A 24000-nucleotide genomic window follows, 5' to 3' on the forward strand; every position below is an offset into this window, starting at 1 on the left:
TGGGGGTGCTGAAGTAAGCGTGTTGGGGAGGGAGCCCCATAGGACCAGGAATGGCTTCTGGAAGCCGCCCACCCCTCCCAGACTCCCCAAAATCTACTGCTAGTGTTTTCAGAATTTATATCCTGGAGAGTGCCTCTCTGAAGTTCTGGGGGGAGAGGTTCCATCCCCAAAGGGTCATGAGGACACCTCTCTCCTTTCCCAAGCCCTGTGGCCCCGACCTGGACTCAAAGCCCCCCTACACAATCAGCACCTAAATAACTCATTTATTTAGAAAGACTCTTTGGTGGGGTCCTGGGTGGGGAGGTGTCATGACCCCACCTCACCCTAGCCTGGCAGGTTCAGGCAACTCAACACAGCCTGCATCTCCCATACTGGGGCACCCCCCCAGGGTGGCCTCCAGAGGGCCCAAGCTGTTGTGGCTGTCGGAGCTCTTGAAATGGGTGTTCCTGGACCACCAGGATCTTGAGTGGGATGGCAGCCCAGGGCCCTAGAGTTTATCTGGCAGGACCTGTGGGCAGAGGGGAAGGCAGGGAGGGACAGAGCACCACTAAGTAGGTACAGAGGCCCCAGTTCAGGTCTTGGCCCCACACTTAGCTGTGTGACCTCGGACAGGGTGCTGCTCCTCTCTGGGCCTTGGTTTCCCCATCTGATAAATCGGACTCTACCCACATCACTGGGAACCCTGGTGGCACAGTGGTTAAGATCTCGGCTGCTAACCAAAATGTGGGCAGTTCAAATCCACCAGCTGCTCCTTGGAAACCCTTTGGGACAGTTCTACTCTGTCCTATGGAATCGACTTGATGGCAATTCATTTGTTTGTTTTTACCATCTCACCTGGTGTCCTGGGGGTAAAGCACTTGGCACAGGGCAGGCATGCAGTAGGTGCTCATACATGCTAACTACCAGGAGTATGGTTATTACTCATTCATTCCTGGGACTTGGGGTAAGGGGATAAGATTCCCCCTCGGGTTTTTGAATGCTGTTTCTAGGCTAAAGGCAACAGGCCTGGGCAAACAGGGCGCTAAACAAATGCTGATGAATAAAACACTAAGGAAGGAGGGGTTCCATCTCAGCGACTCTAAAGCTGATGAGGCACTCGCTCCCGCTAGCCCGCCGGGCCCCCTTACCTCTCGCCGAGCCCCGTCTGCCCGAGGGCAGGATCCCCTCGTCCTGTGCTTGGAAGGAAGGCGGCGGAGTCGTGGGGGCTGCGGGCCAACCTCCCCCATCCCGCCTCCTGCCCCGCCCCCGCCCACAGTTTCCCCTCCTTACCTGGTGGCGGATCCCGTCTCCCTACTCGGTTGCGGGTCCCTCCTCCCTACTTGGTGGCGGCCCCTTTTCCCTACCTAGTTGCGGTCCCTTCTCCCACCTGGTTGGGGCCCCGCTCCCTACCTGATTGCGTGTCTTGTGCGACTTCTGCATCCAGGCGCGCCACTGGTCGTAGAGGCGGAAGCTGAGGTTCGAGCAGTACGCGTGCTTCTTGAGCCAGCCCAGGAACTGCTTGAGCTCGCGCCGCACGGGGCCCGAGCTCGGCTCGCCGCCTCGCGGCTCGCACGCCCCGCCGCCGGGGCCTGGCCGCTCTAAAGGAAGGCGCAGTGGCACGTCGGGGCGCGGCCGGCAGAGGGCGCGCGCGCGCAGGGCAGGAGGGGGCCGGCGCAGCGGCCCGCGCTCCCCTCGGCCACCTCCCTCCGCGTGTCTCCGGGACCCGGCCCTCCCCGCAGCCCTGCACCGCGGCCCAGCTGCGCCCCGGCCCGCCCGCCCCTGGGGAGGTGGGGGCAGGGGAGGAAGGGGCTCCTCCTCCACGTGTCCAGGAACAGGATTCCTGAGGCCTGAGCCAGGTGTGTGTAGAAGGGCAGGGAGAGAGAAGAGGGAGGGTCGGGGCAGGGGAGGAGAGGATAGACTGACAGGGCAGGGGGCAGAGGAGGGGACCTAGATGAGGGCCCTGAGGAGACCAGGCTGGAAGAGAGGAAAAGAGTAAAAAGGAGAGAAAAAGATGGTGAGGAGAGAGAGCTGGGGAGTAAGGGTGGGCAGCCAAGGAGGTGGGGGGGACATAGAGTGTCAAGAGAGGGACAGGGCTGTGCAGGGTGAAACCCAGACCATGATAGTAGAAAGACAGACACGGGAGAAGAGACAGAGAGAGAAGGAGAACAGGGTAAGAGAGAGCGAGACAAAGAGATGGAGGGAGGCAGAGAGAGTCAGAGACAGAGGGAGAGACAGGGAGACAAAAACAGAGAGACAGATGGAAATGGGGAGAAAGACAAGAGATGACAGGACAGAGAGAGACAGAGATGGAGGGGGCAGAGAGAAACACAGAGACACAGAGAAAGAGACAGAGACAAAGATGGAGGGAGACAAGTAGAGAAAGAGGGAGACAGACAGGGAGATGGAGAGAGAAAGAAAGAGAGAGAGAAACAGAAAGAGGGAGATGGGGAGTAACAGAGAGAGTGAGAAAGGCAGAAAGAGGGAGATGGAGACAGACCAAGAAAAGCAGAAATACAGAGACACAAAAAGAGAGAAAGAGGAGGCACAGAGAAGGAGACCTGTGGTCTGGTCCCTAGGTGGGCCGGGAGCACGAGCTGCTGGTACTCGGTGGAGGACCCCAGGAGCAGGCAAAAGGGCCAGGTGGGAGGCCGGTGGTTCGGTTCAGCAGCCGGCCTCAGGCAGCCCCGAGCAGGCCAGCGGATAAGGACATCGGCCTCACGTCATAAATAACGCGGGGGACCCGCTGACAGGCCCTGGCACGGCCCCGGCCCCCACCGCCCCCACCGGCCTCCCCGGCCTCCCTGCGGACGCAGCGCCTGCTGGCTCCCGTGCAAGAATCGCAGGTGCTGGGCACGAGCAGGGCCAAGGCTCAGGCCCCTCCCGGCGCTGCTCCGCCCACCCCAACCTGGAGGGGCCCGGGCTGGGGCTGGGAGCCTGTTGGAGCCTGCACCGCCCTCCCTGGCTCTGGGAGCCTCTCTGGGCCTCTGTTTCCCCATCAGCCCATGAGGGTGGGCCTGGACTCCCAAGGAACTGAGCTCAGATCCCAGTGTGACCTGGGGAGGCAGCTGAACTTCCTGGACCTTGTGTCCTCCTCTGAGAAAAGGGCCTTTCCAGGGTGAAATGGGGAGGAGGGGACCCAGGCTCACCGCCACCCCCACCCCTGCCCCTGGCCCACCACTCTTTAAAGTGCTTTCCTGTGCTGATGCTGGTGCAATTATGGGCCCCATTTTCCAGGTGAGGAACCTGAGGCCAGAGATCCCCAGTAATAAATTTCATCCCATTGCTCACGACTGCCCTATTCCAGAGGAGAACACAGCGCCCACAGGCTTAGGGCAGCAAGGGGAGCTGGACCCAGGCCCCTGGTCATTCTGAACCTCTTCTTAATCCGAAGGGGAAATCGAGGCCCATCAGAGGGAGAGTTGACACTCAGACCTCAGAGGCAGAGGTCTCAAACCTGCTTGCCTCAGGAGTTGAGGAGGGGGGTCCCCTGTTGCTGTCAAGTCAGTTCTGACTCATGGTGACACCATGTGTTACACAGTAGAACTGCTCCATAGGGTGTTTGTGGCTGTGATCTATATGAAAGCAGATTGCCAGGCCTTTCTTCCACAGCACCACTGGGTGGATTCAAACTGCCAACCTTTAGATTCATAGTTGTGTGCAAACCGTTTGTGCCACCCAGGGACCTAGGGGAGGGGGTGCAAGTGGTTAAATGGGCCAGGTGGGGATGGGACAGCTGGAGAGTGAGGGTCCTGCCTGAAGGGGCAGCTTCATGGCAACACTGGCCCTGTCTTGTTAAATTTTCTAGACAGTGAATTTTTCTAGAGGATCCAGGATATTCGTGTAAAAAGGTCTTGTTTTTAAAGGTCTGGGAGTAGGTAGAAAAAAAAAAATTAATGACAGGCCAAAGAAAATAGGCTGAGGAACAGCCACCTTCATTCGAGCCTGGGGCCACCAGTTTGTGACCACCTGCTCTCGTTAGAGAAACTAGAATGAGGGCCGTTCTGATTTCAGACTGGTCCCCAGACCACCCAGGCCTGTTGGGGGGTGCTCACCACTGCGGGGGGTGGATGCGGCTGTGGGGTGGCTCCATTCGCTCCAGATCCCAGCCTTCTTGGAGCCGTAGATGCCAAAGGGATTGCAGCGGACTTGCACGAAGTACACAGTGCCTGGCTTCAGGCCCGCCAGGCGGCACGAGGTTTGGTTGCTGACATCGTCCACCACCTGGGTCAGTAGGGCAGGGTCAGAGCCCGAGACTGGGGGCCAGGATGGGCTGGCAAGCAGGTGGGTGGGCGAGCGGGTGAACAAGCACCTTCCAGTCTACACTGTCCTCCACACGGTAACGGATCTGGTACTTGGCTTGGAACAGGAAGTCCTTGAGGGCGGGTGGTGAGACCCAGCGAACACTGAGCTGGTCCTCCAGGCCCCCTACACGGCTCACATGCACATCGGGAGGGGGGTCTGTGGTCACTGCAGGACGGGGTGGGCCTGGTCACCAGCCTGGCCTGGCCTCTCCTCGCTGGCCCCCTGACTGGCAGCCTGGGACTGTCTGGGTTCCTGCCCCAGAACCACGTGGCCCAGGGCAGGTGGCTTCATGTGACCTGCCTCCGTTTCCACCCACCCTGGGGACTGAGGTGTGGATTCCACGAGTCAAGCTCGGAAACCACTCACCACCCAGAAGCCTTCAATTAATGTTCGCTATTATCAGCGTTATTATCTGTGAAAGGGGAAACATGATCCCAGCTCCTGGAGACTATGACAAGGCAGAGAAGGCCCCTGGAAGATGTTGTTACAATAATGCCCCTGAGGCCAAGTCAGGCCTCCAGCCCTGCAGGGAGCCCCCTCCCTCCCCCCCACCCCCCCAGCCCTTTCCCATTTTTATAGAGGAGACAGCTAAGGTCCCCCATGTGGCAGTAGGGTGCAGAGGGACAAAAGAGTCTTAGGGTTCTCCTACTGCAGATTCAGGAGTTAGTATAAGGTAGGCTGGGGTGCCCTGTAAGCCCTGAGGGGCTCCGGGGATCGATCCTCCTGGGAATCCTGTGGGCAGCAGGGCACACCACCCTCTCCCCCTGAGGCCTCTGCGAGGGGCCGAAAGGGTTAAGGCGCAGGCCTGCTTGGGGCTGAGAAACATCCTAATTAGATTAGGCCCAATTCTGCTCGCAGATCAGCCATTTCCTGCCTCCCGCCCTCACCCCCCAGCTCTGGGCGGCAGCTTCCTGGGGCGCCTCCCGACCTGGGCGCCCCCTCCCTGCTCCCCGGGGCCCCTCTCGCACACACCTGGGCCACTAAGGGGGAGGTGGCCTGGCCAGGTGTTCTCTACAGGGTCAGGATCCTGGCTGCTGTAGGGGGTGCTGCAGATGAATGAGGGACACCCAGCATCACCCCCACACTAGCTGGGACCCGCCCTAGATGCAGCCCCCCGTGGGGGGCCAGGTGGCACCGGGGCCTCACCCACATCCAGGATGTCCAGGGTGAGCACGTCAGAGCGTGCGGAGCCCAGGCGGTTGGTGGCCTCCACCCAGATCTCATACGGCGTGAAGAGGGCCAGGTCCTTGGGGATGTGGCAGGAGTGGGGCCCCATGGTGTGGTACTCCTCACAAGTGTTGTCCTGGCCATACCACCTACGGGTAGGCAGGTGGGGCAATGAGGGTCCCTCCTGCGGAGGCCAAGGGCATTCAGCCAGATGGGGACACATACTCCCTGACGGCCCCACAAACCTCAGCTTGTACTTGAGAGAGTAGTTGGTGTGCAGGAAGGTCTCCCCGGGTGCCCCAGGTGTCCAGCGGCATGTCAGGTCCTTCATGTTCTTGGACCAACAGCTGATGTTGAAGGGCTTCTCTGGGGGCACTGGGGGAGGGCAGGGCTGAGGGGGGCCGCAGCTGGGAGTGGGAGGTGGGGCAGGGCAATCTTAGCCCCATCCTCAAAGGTGCCAGCACGTGTTGGTATGGCCACCTGCTCTCATTCCCATCCCAGAGGACCCCAACTCTCCACCTGGGCCAGAACACCCCACTGTAAAGTCCAGCATCTGCCAATATGCCCACCATTCAGCCCAACCTCTGCCAATTCATCTACCATTCGACCCCAGGCCAGAATGCCCACCATTTCAGTTCAGCCTCTGGCAGCACACTCACCATTCGACCCCAGGCCAGAGGAGCCCTAAGTCACTCCCCTCTCCAGAGGTAGCTACCATTCCAAGAGTTCCCCCAGGATGTGCAGAGCCCACTTACGGCCAACATAGAGGCAGGAGCCAGCCAGGATGCTGCCATCGCGGGCATGGCACACCAGGTTGTCCCCTGACTGCTGTCTGGACCCGTTGAGGTTGGCCAGGGCGAGGGCCAAGGTGGAGGCATTGAGTACACGGGAGAGCTCAGCAGGCAGGCGGCGCCCGTTGAGGGTCCAGTAGAGGCTGTCGGCAGTGGCCCCTGGTGGGTCCCCAAGCACCGAGCAGGTGGCCTGCAGGGAGGAGCCGATGAGGAGCGTGGGATCCTGGGGGTTGATCACGGCTGTGTCTGAGGTCAGAGAGGAGTGGAAGTCAGGCCTGGGGACCCCCACCATGTTGGGTCTCCAGGGGCCCTTCTCTTACAGATGGAAAAACTGAGGCTCAGTTCAGTCAAGTGAGCAGCCCAAGGTTGGTGATAAGACTGCAATTCAAGCCCAGGTGTGTCTGACTTAGGAACTCAGGTCCTTCCTGAGTTCATCACTGAGTTTCTAAGTGGCCACTTGGATCCAAGTGACTCTTGGTTTGCACATTGTTCTGACAAACGTAGCACTCTGCCTTTTCCCCCTTTCTTTTCTTTCTTATTTTGGCAATTAGAAACAAAAGTTTGGGAGTTCGCTTTGTGATAACCCTGGAGGCTCACACATAGCAGGTGCTTCTATCAGAGGAACGTATTTGCCCTCGAGCAGATTCCAACTCATGGTGGCCCCATGTGTACAGAGTAGAACTGCTCCATAGGGTTTTCAAGGTCGTGACTTTTCTAAAGCAGCTTGCCAGGCCTGTCTTTGTGGTGCGACTGGGTAGGTTTGAACTGCCGAGCTTTCATTCAGTAGCCAAGCGCTTAGCCATTCACACCCCCCAGGGACTATTCTCTGAGGGGAAGGAACTTTGAAAAATGAGCATCCTGAACACAACAAGCATTAACCATTTGCTGTAGTGCCAACTCTGATTCAAGGCAACCTCATGTGTATCAAAATAGAACTGTGCTCCACAGTGTTTTCAGTGGCTGATTTTTCAGAAGTAGATTGCCAGGACTTTCTTCCGAGGTGCCTCTGGATGGAGTCAAATCACCAACCTTTTGGTTAGCAGCCAAGCACATTTATAGTTTTTGCCTCTCAGGGAGTCCAGATGAATCATCAAGGACACTGTTTATTGAGCACTTGCTGTGTTCCCGGTGTTGTGCTAAGACTAGACCTACGTCTTCACATCGAATCCTGCCCATTTTATGGATGACAAAACTGAGGCCCAGAGAGATCATGTCACTGTCCCAGGGTCCCAGAATGAAGGGAGAGCACGTGATGTAAACCCAGATTTATCTTGCTCCAAAGTTCTGCCCTGCACTGCTGCCAGGACTGAGTGTGGCTGGGGGTTTCCTCAAGCTCTTCACCCCCAGCTCCCACCTGAAGGGGCTTCACATCATTTTTCCCCAAGCTCGGTTTTCCTCATCTGCAGAGTGGGAACGAGAACACTCGGTCCCCAAGGCCGTTGGGAAGGTCAGATGGAAGGGAGCTTCTGGAACTGGGTTGTGCAAGGGTTGGGTGCAGGCTGTGAGGCTCACAGGGGACACCCATGATTGGTGTCTCTGCTCTTACTTGCCATCAGGGCAGCCCAGGACTTCCTTTTTCTCCAGCGGGAACCTAAGAGGAAGCCATTTTACCCGTGGGAAAACTGAGGCCCAGAGAAGAGGGTGGGGTTCCCTAGACCATAATACTACCTCTCCTGTTTCCTGGGCATCCCATTGGGGGTACTGGGGGGCCAGGCACCTACCACCTCTGCCAACACCCTTCGTATCTCTCTGAGCCTCAGTTTGTCTGGGAAGTGGGTATCATGGTATCAACCACAAGGGGTTGTTTGAGGGGAGTGAAAATACTGTCCAAGGACAGTGCGTGGAACCTTTGAGCTGGGTTGACCTGGGCTCAAATGACCCTGCTTGTTATGGAAGCTTGGCCAAATGGCTTCACTTCTCAGAGCCTCTGGAAAGGGGTCCCTCCCTCCACGCAGAGTAGTTGTGAGGACGCATTCATTCATTCTTGGAGATCTACAGTGTCCCAGGAGCTGAGGCATAGTGGTGACCAAGACACACAAAATCCTGCCGCTGTAGGGGGCTTGAATTCAGAAAAAGGAGCAGGAAAAAAGAACAAATGACTCTCGTAGATTAAGTGCTAGGGAGAAGCAAAGCTAGGAGGAGGGAGGCCTGAATAAAGAAAGAGAAGTCATGAAAAAATTGGGAGAGAGTAAGAGCAAGTGCAAAGGGCCTGGGGCAGGCATGCTAGGAAGTGATGACAGGAAGGTCAGCCAGCTGAGGGCCCCATCAAGGCTGTAGGTTTTATTCTGAGGGCACGGGAGAGTTATTGGAGGGGTCTGAGCAGGGGAGGAATGAGGCTGGATTTACATTTTAAAAGGACCTCCAGGCAGCCAGCCTCTGTGAAGGGTCTACAAGGGGCAGGGGCTGCAGATGGCAGCCCAGGCCAACAAACCTGGCCCTTGGGAAGCCCCTGGAATGCCTGTGGCCACCCTGTGCTGGCCCCAAAAGGGCGAGGTAGGGTGGACATGCTTCCCAGGCTGGGCCCTGACGATTTTCCGGGGCAAACTTGGCTCGCGGGCCACATCTCGCTGGAGCCTGGGATCGAAGTTGCGTTTGGGGCTTGGCCCAGGGCTCGCCGGAGGTCTCGGCGTCCGTGCGAAGGAGCCGGCAGAGCTGGCCAGCGCCAGGGAGGCGGGGGCGGCTGGGGGCGGGGGGCCAGGGGGCCGCCCCGGAGGTCCCAGGCAGCCAGCCGCCCGCTAATTCGGAATTCCTTTGGCATGAACTCGGGCGTGCCAGCGACTCTGCCCCGGCCCACCCACCGCTTCCTGCCTGGGCCCCCCCAGTAGGGTGGGATCAAGGCCAGGCCTGCCCGGACCCCAGGCCCCCTCTCAGCCCTCAGTGTCAGGTCACGCCCTCCTGCCCCCCCTCCTGCCCACTGCCACAGCCTAGCGGGGAAGGGGCTCTTTGGGGGGTCCTGGCTGGGGGCTCTGTCCCTCCACACCATGCCCGCCTGGCCTGGGCTGCCCAGGCCCTCCTGCCAGCAGCTGCAGCTGCCCTTGGGGGGCTGGGTGGGGGCCGGGGCAAGAGGGCAAGGCTAGGCGAGCCTGAGCAGGCCACTGCTCCCCCCAGCCCAGCAGGAGAGGTCAGATTGAGGCCTCTGCTTCAGGGCCATGGATGCCAACTGGCTGGACCACCTGGGCACGCGACAGCCCGTCTCTGTTCTGGTTTCTCCTCCACAAAACAGGGAGGAGGAATCCACTGTACCTAGAGGGGAGATGAGTTAGCTGAGGTCCTGGACATTAAAGGGGGCCAGGCACACGGTGGCGCCCAGGAACTGTTGGGATTACAGCCCCTCCCAGTGCTGGGGTCCTGTAGCAGAGGGCCAGGGGCTGCCTCAACTGCCTCCAGGCCTCCCCAAACAATGGGCTGGTGCTCAGGACTGGAACGCACAACATTCCAGGCCTGGCGGAGGAGCTGGGAAAAGCCCACTGAGGCTGGGGGCCCCTGGCCAGGTTTGGGGGGCCTCCTAGAGGGCTCCCCAAGGCAGATCCCAGGGCCAGGCTTTCAGATGGCTCTCCTCCCCTTCACTCCCTGCCTCCCCGCCTTTCCTGCAGAGCTGGGGCCTTTAAAAGTTTTTTTCTTCCCCCTTTCCCAATCTGGAGCCACCACCATTATTAAAAAGGAACACCATGTGTTTTAAAAGGGAAAAGTGTGAGATTCCCTGTGAGGGAGCGGGGAGGGCTGTGGGGCTGGCGGCCTCCATCCTGGGGTCCTCACAGGGATCCCCATCTCCCTCCCACCAGTACCTGCACAAACTTTACAACCCGCCCGCCTGCTGATCAGGTGCTAAGACACACCGTAAGTAGAAACATATTGCTGAGGTGTGAGGATCTTTTATTTAATTTCTTCCCCTTTAAAGGAAAAAAACACGGGCACAACAACCACCCCCAACTTAGCCTGCTGCCTGGCTGGCTGGGAACAAAACCTGGTGTTCTGGTGGCACCCACAGGCGCTGTCTGCTGCCCAGTAAAGGGCCTGGCCCAGGCCAGCCCTTCACTTGCCCAGGTGACTGGGCAAGCCCCTCTTCCTGCAAGTGACCCCAGGGGGTGCCCACCTGGCCCTTTCTGGAGGAGCAGAAGGGAGCTTTCCAACAGCTCAGCTCTGCCCAGGATGGCCTTTGCGCCTGGATTGGTGCACAGGAGGGATTGGGAAGGTCGTGGCTGGCTGTGCCTGCGTTGTGCCCTTCCTTGCCTCCCTGAGTAATGAGCTGGTGTGACCACGAATGTGTGTGTGCCAGGGATGGAATGTCTGCGCCGGCGATGGTGTGCGAATGTGCATCTGGGAGGCAGTGTGCACGCCTCGGAGGCCGAGGGTGACGGGCCACAAGCCCTTTTGAGTCTTTGTGTGACTCTGGGTGTGTCCGGGAGAGGGTCTGCATGTGGAGACGCGGTCCCGGCGGGAGTATGTGTGCGCGCGTCGGGTGGGCAGCCTCAGTGCAGGAGGCCGGAGCCCCGAGCCCCAGCAGGGCAGGGCGGAGGCCTAGAGCTGCGGAGCTATGGGTACCCAGTGGAGCACCACCCTCCCCCAGGGTGGGCCCGCGGTGCCTAGACTCGCTGGCTCCCACTCACTCACAAAGATTTCTCCCACTGGAGGATCCCAGTCTGGCGGTGCCTGACCGGGAACGGTTCTGAGAGCCGCCGGTGGCTGGGAGTCCGCGAACTCCCGCGCGCGGGGTCCTGCACGGGGAGGGCGACGGCGCCGGCCCGCGGAGAGGCGCGTCCCCGGGGACCCCGGGCCGCGCGCCAGGAGGCCAGAGCGGCCCCCTCCCGCCCCGCCCTCCCCGCGGGGCTCATCCCTCCGCCGGGGGGGCCGCTTGGGGCCCGCACCCAGCGCGCCAACCGCGTGCGCCCCCGCCTGGGAGCCGCGCCCGGGTTCCCCGCGGCTTCGGGTCTGCAGACGCTTGCACCCGCCGTATCCTGGTGTGCATAGGGTCTCAGGCTGCGTTCCCCAGACCCCCGGGGCCTGGCGGGGCGCCCTCGCCAGGTAAGGAGGCCTCGGGCGCGAAAGCCAGACCCTCGGGCCGGGGGCCTGCGGAGCGGTGCGCCTCGCAGGTGAGGGCGCCCCGAGGGCCTCGCTGGGGGCGCCTTCCTTTGTTCCCGGCCGTCTAGGTGGCGCCCGCACCCCCTCCCCCTCCGACTGCCCCCGAGGCGCCCGCTCCCGGGCCGGCGGGAGGGCGGAGAGGGGCGCCGGGTACTCACGGGCTCTCGCTCCGGCTCGTGGCGCCCCGAGGACGCAGAGCAGCAGCAGCGGCAGCAACGGCGGCGGCCGCCGCGCGGATTGGGCGGCGGGGCCCGGGCGGCCGGCGGGCATGGGGCCGGCGCTGCCGAGCTGCGGTGGGCTGCAGCGGCGCGGGGCGCAGGAGGGCGCGGACCGGGCCGCCCGCACGTCGCTGGGCGCGGGCGCGGAGGCCGAAGCAAGTCTGAGCAGTCGAATTGACAAGGCGCTAATGCGCCTCTGGCCCCGCCCGGCCCCGCCCCCGGCCCGCCCGGCCCCCGGGGGGGGGCGGCGGCCCCGCACCGGCCTCCCCACCTCTGCCCGCCCGCCCGCGGGCACCGCGCGCCCCGCCCGCCACCGCCGCCCCGCCGCGCCCCGCGCGCGCCCCGGCCAGCGGCCCAAAGACCCCTACATCACCCCTACCGTCCCGGGACCTCCCTCGCCACCCCTCCAGCTCCAGGCTTGCCACCCCCAGTCCAGGACCCGGCGCCCCAACCCCAGCTCCATGCGCCATCCACCTCCCCGCACCCTGCGCTAGGCCGGGTGCCCCTCAGTGTCCCTGCGGCCTCCCATCGCGGCCGGCTCCTCTTCCCCCCTCCCGGCCCTAGCCTCCTCTCAGCCCCCAACCCAGCCCTGGCCCCGCCCCCTGCTGAGTGGTCCTTGAGCCCCACCTCCCCTGTCTCCAGCCCCCCTTCCTCCCCGGGGGCTTGGAAGGCGCCCTCCGCCCGCGCCCTGCGCACGGGTCCCACCGGCCTGGGCCCAGCGCCCCCGCCCTCCCCACTCATCCTGCCTCCCGCGCTCCTCGGCGCGCAGCGTCGGCCAGGGCTCTGCTGGAGGAAAGACCGGGAGAGAGCAGGAAGGCACCGAGTCCCGGCCGGCTCCCGGGCTCGGCTATCCCCTCGCATGGGACCAGGCTGGGAACCCAAAGGAGGGAGCTCCCGCGAGTGCCTCTGTGGGAGCAGGACCAGGGCCTGCGGGAGGGACTGCATCCCGCGCGCGCAGTAGGAGGGGTTCCTGGGAGAAAAGGCACCCCCGGACTCACTGACCCCCCTCCACGGAAAAATCCGCTCAGAGGCCCGCGGGTGGGGTGCGCCACGCGGTGAGTAATCGCTGGGGCGGCCACCGCCCGCCCGACTCCAGGTAACGCGGCTGCCGGGAGCGACACATAGTTTGCCTGCTTTCGCGCAGGGATACTTCTCCCGCTATTATTTTTGGCCACCGTTCGGATTTGGGACCTCTCCTGGCCTGGGCAGCTCATCCCCCTCCTCCTTGCCCCCACCTGATCAGGACGCCCATGAATAAAGGGTTCCGGGGCTTGGAGCCTGGAGGACCGAGAGGGCGCCTGGGATGAGACTTCCTGGGCGCCTCAGTCACGGGTTTGGGTCGCAACCGGCCCCCCAGCCCGGGAGGGGTTGAGCCGTGATTCCCCTCGTTCCCGGGGTTCCCTTAGAGGCTGAGACCCCCTCCCCACGCCCCTATCCTGCCAAGGCGGGGGTCAAAGCATCTGGGGGGATAGGGAGGTCAGAAGTCCCCTTCTAGTTGGGACCCCATCTCAGACCCCAGACTCAGAACAGGAAGCTGGGGATTGGGGGTTCAGGGTACTACCCCATGTGGACTCTGTATAGGGGTGTGGGGGAGTCAAGTTGGGGAAGGTGCACTGCTGCTTATTGGGGCAAGCCAGGTCTTTCCTGCTTCCGTTTCCCTGTATGCACCTTGGGCAGCTCCCAGACAGCCTGGTAAGTTTCAGTGGGAGAATGCAATGCACCAGGAGCCTAGCACCGCCTGCTGGACATTCTCCTGCTGTGAGGTGACCCCTGGGCCTCAGTTTGTCCCCTCTGGAAAATGGGACCATCGGCCAACCTGCCAGGTGGCTGGTAGGGCTAATGGAGGTGGCAGCTCATTGGCTGGAATTGTGTTTCTGGCATGTGCTGCTCCTCCTCCCCCACCTCTACCTTTCCCAAGCTCTGGTGAGGGGAGTGAAGGCTCACCCCTGCTTGGAGGAGTTCAAAATCTGGATCTATCTCCTCCCAACAACTCTGCCCCTCCCCCAGTAATGCCTGTCCCTGCAAGGGCTCCCATCCACCCGGGTGCTCCAAGCGGAGACCCGGAGGCGACCGTGACCCCTGTCCCCTTCTCTCATCCCCTATGTCCAATCCATCAGCAGATCCTGCTGGCTCTGATTCCATAATACATCCCGATTCCCTGATTTGGAGCTTCTGATCCCTTCTCCCCACCCGGCTGCGTGCAGGCCCCACTGTCTCTCTCCTGATGCTGCCCCAGCCTCCTCCTGGCTTCCCAGCTTCTTCGCAACCCTCCAAGAGAGCTTATCAAGAAGTAAACCAGGGCACCTCTGCCTGGCCACCCTCTCCCTCCCCTCCCTCCGCTGTCCCCTCCTCTGGCTTGCTCTGCTTCTGCCACTCTGGGCCCTCCTAGTCCCCCAAATTCACCCAGCTTGTTACTGCTATGGAGCACATTGGCTGTTTCCTGTCAGGGATGTCATTCCCCAAATCTTTCTCCAGTTAGCTCCTTCATAAAGTCATAGTTCAAAGGTCACCTTCCCAGCCACCTCCATCCCCTTCACCTTGTTTCATTGTCCTTTTTTCCTCCTCTTGCGATTTTTTCCTTTAGCCTGGGAGACGCCGGAGTTTAGTCAACATTTGCAAATTTAAAAGACAGAAGAGGCATTTTCAGTTCTTCCAGGTAGCAAAAAGCTCAGCAGGCCCAGCACCAGGTGGGCTGAGTGGCCCAGGCCTGCAGGCAGCACTCTGATCATTAGCCACAGAAGAAGGGATTTGGAGTTCTAGATGCTGCTCAGCCCTGCCCTCTGTCCTCTGCCCTCTGGGTGCCCCTTGCCCTCTATCTTTGACTTCGGGGAAAGGGATTTGACTCCCAGTTGCACTCTTTCCTGACCTAGGCGCCCCCAGTGGCCTCAGCCTTTCTCCCCAGTCCCACTGCCTCTACCAGCACCAAGAAACTTCTGGCAAATATTGACCCAAGTCCTTGAGGGTGGCTCGGAATGTTCTGAGGGGCAGATGGACGGAGGGAGGGCCCTGAGGGCCCTGTTCTCTCCAGGGGGCCCTCATGGGCTAAGGGGAAGGCTCCCCCTTAGTCTTGCCTCCTTCACTCAGAGGCTATCTCTGTGTGAGGGTTCAGGATTTGGGGCGGGGTCCTTCAGCCCCAGCTCCCTGGCTGCTTTCAGAGCACTGAAGAGGGGTTTTAGGCCCGGGAGGGGGCAGTGGTATCAGGACCTCCAGGGGCCACGGGACTCAGAGCCAAAGGGAGTGAGCTGCCTCTTCCATGACGGAATCCTGAACCTGAACCTGAACCTGGAACCCTAGTTTGAGATTAGCTATCTTGAGTTCCAGGCCCACACTTCCAGCAAGGGGTCATGTGAGGTTCTGGATGCCTGGGTCCTGTGGGCACCCTAGAAATGAGGGTAGGGCGGCAGACCCCTGGGCGTGGAGGTGTGCCCAGGGAAAGAAGGGCCAGTGGGTGTCCTAAATGTGATGCTTCCACATCCTGGAGGCTGAACCTGGAAGCCCAGAAGACTGGGTGCCAGGCATTAAGTGCCCTGAGCTTCAAAAATTCAGACCCCCTACCACAGGAGGCAGTGCTTGGGAAGCTGAAGCATCTTAGATGGGGGGGGGGGGGAGGCGGGGATTGGATGATGGAGAGCTGGAGGCCTGTGTTCCTGGCCCCTCTGCACCCAGGAGAACCCCGGAGTCTGGGTCTTAGGAGGGGTCAGCTACGTTGACGGGGGGGGGGGGGGGGGGGGCGGGGGCAGTTGCTGCTGCCCCTTCCGCTCCCTCCATACACACCCGGCTGAGAAACGGGCGCCGCGATGCCGGGCCTCTTCCCCCGGCCTGCACCCGGCTTGGGGGTGGGGGTCAGTGGGGTCGTGGTGAGGGCGGCAAGGGACAAAGGGCGCTTGTCCGCAGCCCTCCTTGACCTCGGCCGCCCCTTCCCGGACGCCCGGGCGGCGGCTGATTCACGCCCAGCGGCCGCAGCGCCCCCCGCCCGCTGCCCCCGGCCGGGCCGCCCCGGGGGGTAGGAAGTGGGGGGGAGAGGGGCGGTGCCGAGTCAACTTTCCCTCTTAAGCCCCGAAGGAATGTCGGCGGATTTCCTGAAACCCGACCCCAGCCGCCCGGCGGCCCGCCCGCCCCTCACCTGGACCCGGTCCCCCGGGAGCAGCAGGAGGGGCTCGGGGGCTCACCTGGGGGACCGGGGTCAAGTCCTCCTTCCGCTCCCCCCCCCAGCGGACTCGTGGAGCGGAAAAGGGTGGGGGCGGCAATCAAACCCTCTTCTTCCTCCTCTGGACGGCCTGGGCCAGCAGCCCAACCCCTCCAACCTCAGTTTCCCCATCTGCAAAAGGACGTGGGTGTCCCTTTCTGCTGCTGAGCTTTCTACGACGCTTCTTACGTTCGACGCTCCTTGGCGGGGCTCTGCTGGCCTCTTTGCTTCTCTCGCTTTCTTGGCACCTGGGCTGGCCCCTCTTCGCCTTTCTGAACCTCAGTTTCCTCATCTGTAAACTGTGCAACGTTCCCAGTAGCTACCTTATAGAGGTGTTGTTTTTAAAAAGAAAAAAAAAAAAGCTGGAAAATGCTTTGTTTGAAGTGAATGAATGACGGTCATGATCAAGGAGGGCTCAAGCGTACGGGCTCTGGAACGGACATACGTGTGTGGGCTCAAATCTTGGCTCTGCGAGGGGTACGGGGGCCTCAGTTTTCCACCTGTGAAATCGGGGACAATATCGGTTATAATACACAGGACCGGTTCCAAAGGCGCGGGCCTGGCGCGTGGTACGCTGGACACGAGGTTTCCCAGTTCTCCCGCAAACCGTGGCCAGGAAGCCCTGGCTGCGGGGTCGCGGCGGCCTCCGCCCGGGAGGGGCGGGGCGGAGGAGGGGCTGCGCCGGTATCCAGATGTTCGGGGTCCATCAGGAACAGCCGCGCCTGATTAAGCCAAGTGGGGGCCTGCCCAGGCCGCGGAGATGAAAGCACGGCGGCAGACCCGGAGAGGGGCGCGCCAGCCCCCCGGGTCCCCTCCTCCCCGGCCGGAACCTGAGGCGCCCTCTGACCCGCCGACCCCTCGTGGCTGCTGCCGCGTCTGCGGGGGCGGCGCGTACTCCCGGTCGCACTGGCTGCAGCATTGCACTGCACAGCCTCCGCAGGCACCTGCCAGGCGCGTCAGGGATAGGTGACGCGCCTGGCGGCGGGGGGGGGGGGGGAGGCTCTTTGCAGAGGACCCGGCTTTAGACAGGCGTCCGCATTCTTGTGCCTGACAGAGATGAAGCGGGGGCCACCTGCATAACCCAGGTTTTGGCATATGGGGCTGCAGGCAGTCACCGTGGGGTGTGACAATTCTGGAAGCCAGAAGTGTCCCTGTTCGTCCCAAGCTTTCTCAGAGTTAGAATATTTAGCAGCCACCCTCACCCCTGTGCACACCACTGTGCCCTTCCCTGTGCTGGGGGATATCCCCCCCAATGAGCCGCGACAGACACCCTCAGAGGGGCTTGGAGGGCTTCCTGGTGGAGGGGGGCTGTGCACACTTTGTCACCTCTCTGAGCTGAGTGTCCATGAGAAGATGCCGCGGACCTTCCCGAGGCAACCCCTGGCCCCACTCTGCTGCCCCTGCCTCCCTCCTCCTCCCATCTCTAACTGGATCCAGTCCCTTCTCTTCCTCTGACAAGCTCTTTTCTGGTTCAGAGACTTTGCATACTCTATTCCCTCTACCTGGATGCTTTTCCCTTCACTGTCCGCTCAAACGTCCTATCCTCTTGGCCCTCTGACCCCTTCTGATCAGTGAGGCCACCACCACCCCATCATCCCATTTGCTTTCTTTACGCCTCTGTGGGTAGCAAGGGGTGTCGTGGGACTTCCCGGGCCCAGATAGGACAAACGGGGGCGGGGGGGGCGGCGTGATCCAGTTCCACCTGGCGGTGATCGAGATTCAAGAGCTCCGCCAGCCAGCACCCCGCGGGTGTCGCAGCTCCCTTCCTCGCCGGTTCTCTGCATCCCCCACCCCCCCTTCCCAGGCTGCCTCGCTCGGTGACGTAAGCGCTCGGTCCCCGCTGCTGCCGCATCCTCGGCGCCAAGCCCCGGACCCCGCGCCCGCAGCCATGGCGACCGCCGTGCTGCTGCCGCTGCTGCCGCTGCTACTGCTGCTGCCGCCCACCGCCCCCGCGCCGCCCGCCCACGACCCCTTTGCCCCTCAGCTCGGGGACACTCAGAGCTGCCAGCTGCGGTGCCGCGACCGCGACCCCGGCCCGCGGCCCTCGCAGGTGAAGCGCATGCGGCGCGGGCCCAGGGACCGGGTCCTTCCGAGGTGGGGTATAGGACAGGGATCTCTCCGGCGAGGAAGGGGTCAGGGATGGAATCCTCCGATAGGGGAGAGTGCGGGGATCCGGGGTACCTCCGATGGGGTCGAGGCTTGGGGATGGGGGTCCCTCCGATGGGGCAGGGGCGGAGATGGGGGCCCCTCCTATGAGGGTGTCAGGGATGGGAGTCCCTCAGATGGGGGCAAGCGCAGGGGTCGAGGCGTCCCTCCGATGAGGGAAGGGCCAGAGATGGGTGGGGTACCTCCAATGGATAAGGGCCCCCATGACAAAGGGGGTGAAGTGGAGACTGAGGATCCCGCTGCCACCTCCCCGGATGTCACCTCCCCGCTGCCCAGCCGAGCTCTGCTGCGCAAGGATCCTCGGGGCGGCTCACCGCCACCTCTCTCCTCTTCCTCAGCCCCAGCTGCATTCACTTCCCTCTTGTGTCTCCCCCCGCTACTAGCCCCCATTTATACCCTCACCCCTCTTGCTGTTGGATCCCAAATTACCCAGGTCCAAAAGGTGACGAGACTGCCTCCACTGAGCACCCCCAGAATCCCTCTCAATCCCCCTCTTCCACGGACCTTTGTGGGCCCATTTTCCTCAATCCCCCAAATCCCAAGTCAGCCATTGTCTAGCCCCATTCTCAACGCCCCTCACCTCCCGCCGGCGCTCATATCCTTCCACCTCCCTCAAGCTCATCCCAGATTTTCGGGGGGTGGGGAACCTCCTCCCTCTCCCTCCTCCCCCCTAGTGCTTCACCACCCCTCCTCCTCATAATCCGCCCCTCCTCCTGGCCCGAGCCCTATGTCCCTCCCTAGGCGGGGCCCCCTGGCCCCTCTGAGTCGCCCTATGACAGAGCAGTCCTGGTCAGCGCCTGCGAGCGGGGCTGCCGCCTCTTTTCTATCTGCCGCTTTGTGGCCCGGAGCTCCAAGCCTAACGCCACCCAGGCCGAGTGTGAAGCAGGTGAGGGCTGGCCAGGTTGGGGGGGGGACCTGGGGGGGCCTCGGCTGCCCCAACCGCCCCTCCTGCCTGCAGCCTGTGTGGAGGCTTATGTGAAGGAACCAGAGCAGCAGGCCTGCAGCGAGGGGTGCTGGAGCCAGACCCTGGAGCTGGAGCTGGACCCCGAATCAGAGCTGCAGCAGAAGGTGGGCGCCCACATTTACTCACCCCTGTGCCCCAGCCCCTCTTCTGCCCCACTCTCCATTTGTCCAGAGTCTCCCAGCCTGCTGGGTGACCCCTGTTGAGTGGTGCCACCTCTGAAGCCTCAAGTGTCATCTCTGTGACAGGAGAAGAGTCCCTGCCACCACCCCTCCTGCCACCCTGCCAGAAGTAAATGGCTTATCAAGTCCTGAGCGGAGCCTGTCCCAAATTCCTTGAGTCACCAAAGGTGCTAGGGTTACTTCCACCCTGTCTAGTGCCCAGGAAGCAGCTGCCTGGGGTCCCGAGGTGGGGGCTGTGCAGAGGCAGGACCTGAGCCCAGGGATGCTGGGCTTGCACCCAACCCTTGGTTTCTTATCTTCAGCACCGCCAGAGCTCATTTTATTGAGCACCTGCTGTGTATCGGGTGCTGGGCTAACCATGTTCCTTGTGTTGTCATACTGACTCCATGTGACTTCCTAATGACTGGTGGCCATTGTCATCTGGGGGGCTAGGAACTGGGACTACTGAAGTACCAGTAGGAGCAGCTTCCCAAGTAACCCTCCTTTACCCCCAGGGAGAAACAATAATTGCTCGCCTGTTGTCATCTATGTGGGAGTCTAGAATGCATCCAGGGACAGCATCCTTGTTTTACAGATGAACAAACTGAGGCTCAGAAAGTCATTCAGCCCAGGCAAAGATCTCTGGAGCTGGGACTACCCACCGGTGTTCTCCATTGCCTCTAGGCTGTTTCTCTGTTCAGAAAAGCTCAGTCACTGTCTCCCCTTCCCATTATGAGCTCCCCCTAGACATGGTAGAAATAAGAGTGATGATGGCTGTGAAAGTTTAATAACTTAATACTACGGATTAGGCACTTGTGCTGTGCCAGACTCTTGGCAAACATCACCTAGTTACAATCTCATAGTGGCCCCATGAAGGGAGGGAATCATCCCCATTTTAGGGCTCAGGGAGGGCAATCCACTTCTTCAAGGACAAACAGCAAGCCAAATGCTGGGCCAAAGTCTGTGTTCATTATTTGATGCTCTGTTGCCCCAAATCACTTAGCCAAGCCCAATTACCATGAATTTATCCAGTTCCCCTTTTTCCCGTTCCCCTGATGATTGATTAATGTCCTACCTTGGTGACATTTCTATGCTTTGGGCGTCCCCGTCCCCAGAGAAAGGTCCTGGAAACTCCAAGTGGAGCCCTCTCACTCTTGGAGCTGTTCTCCACCCTCTGCAATGATTTTGTCAACTCAGCCCAGGGCTTTGTGTCCTCCACATGGACATACTACCTGCAGACGGACAACGGGAAGGTGGTGGTGTTCCAGGTGAGGGGTCTGGAGGGGGCACCCCAGAGCAGTGGGTGGCTGGTCCAGATAAGAAGGGGCAATGCATTGGCTCTTGGCTCAAGGAATGCAAAGTCTATGGGTGGCTACCTTCAGGCACAGCTGGATCCAGGAACTCAGGGTCCACTCCTCCCCTAGGCCCTACTTTCCCTTGTGGTAGTGATCATTCCCAAGCAGGCACTCCCCTCCTGAGAGTAGGTTGGATGCCCAAGGCTCCAGATGACAACCCTCTGGGGTTGCCATCTAGGCTGGGTTTATTCTGATTGGCGCTGGCGGGTTTTGTGGCCCCCTCTCAGCCCATTCCTAAAGTGCTGTTGGCTTGGCTATTTCTGGAGCTGGAGGATGAGGTCAAAGAAAACTAAGGTGCCTACACTAGCAGGGAAAAAACATCCCCCAACATCACAGCACAGCTCTGTGTCCTCTATAACCCCAACAGGGCTAGGTGCCAGCTAGTATGGGAACTTCTGGCCCCCATGGGGCTCACAGAGGTGCCTGCCAGGGTCAAGGTGGTGCGCTTCTCATGAGCCTCCTGCTCTCTTGTCCCTGGCCTAGACGCAGCCTGTGGTGGAGAGTCCCGGGCCCGAGGGGTTGCATTTGCAGCGAGTGGAGGTGACCTGGCGAGGATCCCACCCTGAGGCCCTGGAGGTGCATGTGGGTAAGCTCTGGCCTCACCAGGGTTTCTCCCATGGGGTCGCACTGCCCCATGAGCCCTCCTGGCAAAACAGACATGTTAGGATTGGGGGTCTCCATCTCTCAGCTCCTGGGGTTACATGATCTACCTCACAGAGTTTTGTGGTTCATCTCCCAGGGTTTCACAGTTCATATCTCAACTCCTGGGGTCACACAGCCCTCCTCCCAGGGTTCCTGGTCCATTTCCCCCAGTTACATAGTCCATCCCCCAACGTCCCATAGCCCACCTTCCATGATTCTGACCTCCATTCCCAGGACCCCATGCCCCATTCCCCTAGTCCTGGCCTCCTTTCTCCTCTGCATGGCTGGGGAACCCTCTTGGGGAAGGCCTGAAAGCTGCTGAGCAGTTGTTGCTGTCCCTCAGACCCTGTGGGCCCCTTGGACAAGGTGAGGAAAACCAAGATTCGAGTTAAGACCAGCAGCAAGGCCAAGGTGGAGACTGAAGAGCTCCAGGACAATGACTTCCTCAGCTGCATGTCCCGGTGGGTGGCAGGACCCTGGGGAGAGGCTGGGGCTGGTGCTGGGACTAGAGGGGAGGGGGCTCTCCCCAACCCCCAACCAGGCCACTGAGTGTGCCTGCTGGGCGGAGCAGGCGTTCGGGGCTGCCTCGATGGATTCTGGCCTGCTGCCTTTTCCTCTCTGTGCTGGTGATGCTGTGGTTGAGCTGCTCTACCCTGGTCACCGCGCCTGGCCAGCACCTCAAGTTTCAGGTGGGCCCGCCGGCATAGAGGGAGGGTATGGGTGGAGCCTTGCGGAGGGTGGGGCTGACCGGGGAGTGACATGAGGTCAGGGGTGGGAAGGAGCCTGGACAGGGCAGGGGGTCTCAGCAGGCCCTCCCTTCCTACCCTCTCTGCAGCCCCTGACCCTGGAGCAGCACAAGGGTTTCATGGTGGAGTCAGACTGGCCCCTGTACCCGCCCCCATCACAACCTTGGGAGGACAGCCCTCCACCCTACCAGCTGAAGCTGGATCTCACCCAGCTTTAGGCCCTGTCCCTGAGACTGGCTGACCGTAGGGGCTCCCTGGGGTAGGATCGGGGCGGGGGGCTCCTTGGGCAAGGCTTGTTTGGAACCAGAATCCGAGGTAGGAGGTGGGGCCCTCCTTGGTCTCTTCCACCCCAAATCCTTCTCTCCCAGTCCTGCCTTTCCCTCCAGGCCCTGAGGGATGGGACACCCCCGGTTTGAGGAGCAGGATTCAACCTTGGCTCCTCATGCCCTCCCTTTGCCCTCCTCCCCCCTGCTACTTTTCGTCTTCTATCCCCTGAGTATTTGAACCCAGTCCTGTGTCACCTTCTCCTTCCTTCTCTCTCCCCTCTCAGGGGGGCTGAGGCTTCAGGAAGTTGCCTCCAGCTGGGGGCTTCCTCCTGTTTTCCTGCCTGGCCTCTTAGGACCCCAGCCCACATCAGAGGGGGCGGCTGGGGCTGCTGCATGGGATTAGGGGAGGAATAAACAGTGTATATAAATGCTGTCTGGAAATGAGCCTACTTCTGTCTGTCAGTCTGGCTGCCCTTAGGGGAGTGGTCAAAACATGGCCATCGCCCCTGCCCAGTTGGGCTCTCTCTGAGATGGGTGAAGCCTCTGGAACTGCACGCTGGCACAAGTGGTATGAACCAACTGCCTTTGGTGCCCAACGTCATACTTTCAGTATAGGGGTGTCTCTGGAAGAGGGTCTCATGCCCCTGACTGGGCCTCAATGTCCCATTGGATCTTCCATTGAGTGCCTCAGCACAGCTGATAGGGTTTCTTCCTGGCCTGGTGTCCCTCCTGTTGTCCTTCCCCAGTACTCAGCATTGGAAAGGAGTCACGGAGGAGGAGTGCCAGGCAGTGCCCTGTCTCCATCCTTCCTGTGTCTTCTGCAGGCTCCCTGAGACCCTTCCAGTGAGCCCCCTTTTAGCTGAAGTTGACCAGAGTTGGTCTCTGTTGCTGGCCACCAGAGGTTCCTGGCTGGCGAGGGCCTCATATCCTGGGGGAGAGTTTGGGGTGAGGGGTATGGTGGTCCCAGCCTACAGTGACTGGGGCAGGGGTTCTGAGGGCTCCAGGCTGATGGAGGCCTGTGGGTCATGGAGGAGGGGTGAGTTAGAGGGAGCCAAGAGGGTTGGGTATCCACCTCTCCATCCTTCTCCCCACCTGCGACCAGCCACTGCTGCCACTAGGAGGGGATGGGAGGAGGGAGGGGGGTGCTTCTTTCCCCGTCTCCTCTACACCCTGATCCAACAGCTGTGGCTTTGCCTCTGAATCTCCAGCCTGGCTGGGGTGACCGCGGTGACCCAAACCGGCCCACACCTTTGAAAGTCATCTCTTAATTTAAATATATGTGTTTTTAATATCTGAGTTTCTTTTATTTATTACGGTGAAAATATGTATCACAAAACACATGCCATCTCAACAATTTCTACATGTACAGTTCAGTGACATTGAATAGAATCTTCCACTTATGCACCCATTCTCACTCACTACCCTTGCCAAATCATTTCACCACCGTTAACATAAACTCACTCCCCCCTAAACAAAAACGTTCCCTTTCCCCATCGCTCCCACCTCTGGTATCCACTAATAAGCCTGGGTTTCTATAAATTTGCTTGTTTCATGTAAGTGAGATCATATGGTATTTGCCCTTTTAGGACTGATTTATTTCACTCATCACGATGGTTTCTAGGTCCACCCATGTTGTGGCATGTGTCAGGACTTCATTTCTCCTTACAGCTGCATAATGTACCATTGTGTGTATATACTACAGTGTGTTAATCCATTGAGCTGTTGATGGACATTTCAGTTGTGTCCACCTTTTGGCTACTGTGAAAAATGCTGCAATGAACAGTGGCGTACAGGCCTCTGTTTACGTTCCTGCTTCCACATCTTCTGGGTAGATACCTAGGGTTGGGATTGCTGGGTCATATGGTAGTTCTCTGTTCAACTTTTCAAGGAACCGCCCAACTGTTTTCCGCATTTAATGTTTTGTGGTAAAATATACATAATCTAAAATATATCATTTTAACCATTTTGAGTGTACAATTCA

General features: G+C 60.4%; 3 protein-coding genes across 5 annotated transcripts in view; 1 reads left to right on the plus strand and 2 right to left on the minus strand.

Annotated features, from left to right (window-relative positions):
* FKBP8 (FKBP prolyl isomerase 8) overlaps positions 1–24000 on the minus strand; it is a 281109-nt gene that overhangs the window by 37120 nt on the left and 219989 nt on the right. The window lies entirely within an intron of this gene.
* CRLF1 (cytokine receptor like factor 1) lies at positions 181–14459 on the minus strand. Of its 2 annotated transcripts, none has more exons than XM_049877475.1 (9): positions 11477–11588; positions 6204–6485; positions 5694–5823; positions 5428–5597; positions 4289–4446; positions 4032–4200; positions 1390–1577; positions 1128–1170; positions 181–508 (listed from the first exon to the last, which is right to left on the minus strand). In XM_049877475.1, exons 1-9 carry the CDS (start codon positions 11586–11588, stop codon positions 495–497), a joined length of 1266 nt encoding a protein of 421 aa, XP_049733432.1. In that variant the 3' UTR covers positions 181–494. The 2 variants fall into 2 exon arrangements, with proteins under 2 accessions (XP_049733432.1, XP_049733433.1); XM_049877476.1 differs by lacking the exon at positions 11477–11588 and adding an exon at positions 14074–14459 and having other exon boundaries at positions 182–508; positions 1128–1175.
* Positions 12277–22433, plus strand: TMEM59L (transmembrane protein 59 like). Of its 2 annotated transcripts, none has more exons than XM_049877484.1 (9): positions 12277–12632; positions 17527–17772; positions 18630–18774; positions 18847–18956; positions 20126–20278; positions 20849–20951; positions 21351–21468; positions 21579–21696; positions 21843–22433. In XM_049877484.1, exons 2-9 carry the CDS (start codon positions 17611–17613, stop codon positions 21969–21971), a joined length of 1038 nt encoding a protein of 345 aa, XP_049733441.1. In that variant the 5' UTR covers positions 12277–12632; positions 17527–17610; the 3' UTR covers positions 21972–22433. The 2 variants fall into 2 exon arrangements, with proteins under 2 accessions (XP_049733441.1, XP_049733442.1); XM_049877485.1 differs by having other exon boundaries at positions 12277–12591.

The sequence above is a fragment of the Elephas maximus genome, chromosome 3 (genome assembly GCF_024166365.1).
Source record: "Elephas maximus indicus isolate mEleMax1 chromosome 3, mEleMax1 primary haplotype, whole genome shotgun sequence".
Taxonomy (NCBI): Eukaryota; Metazoa; Chordata; class Mammalia; order Proboscidea; family Elephantidae; genus Elephas; species Elephas maximus.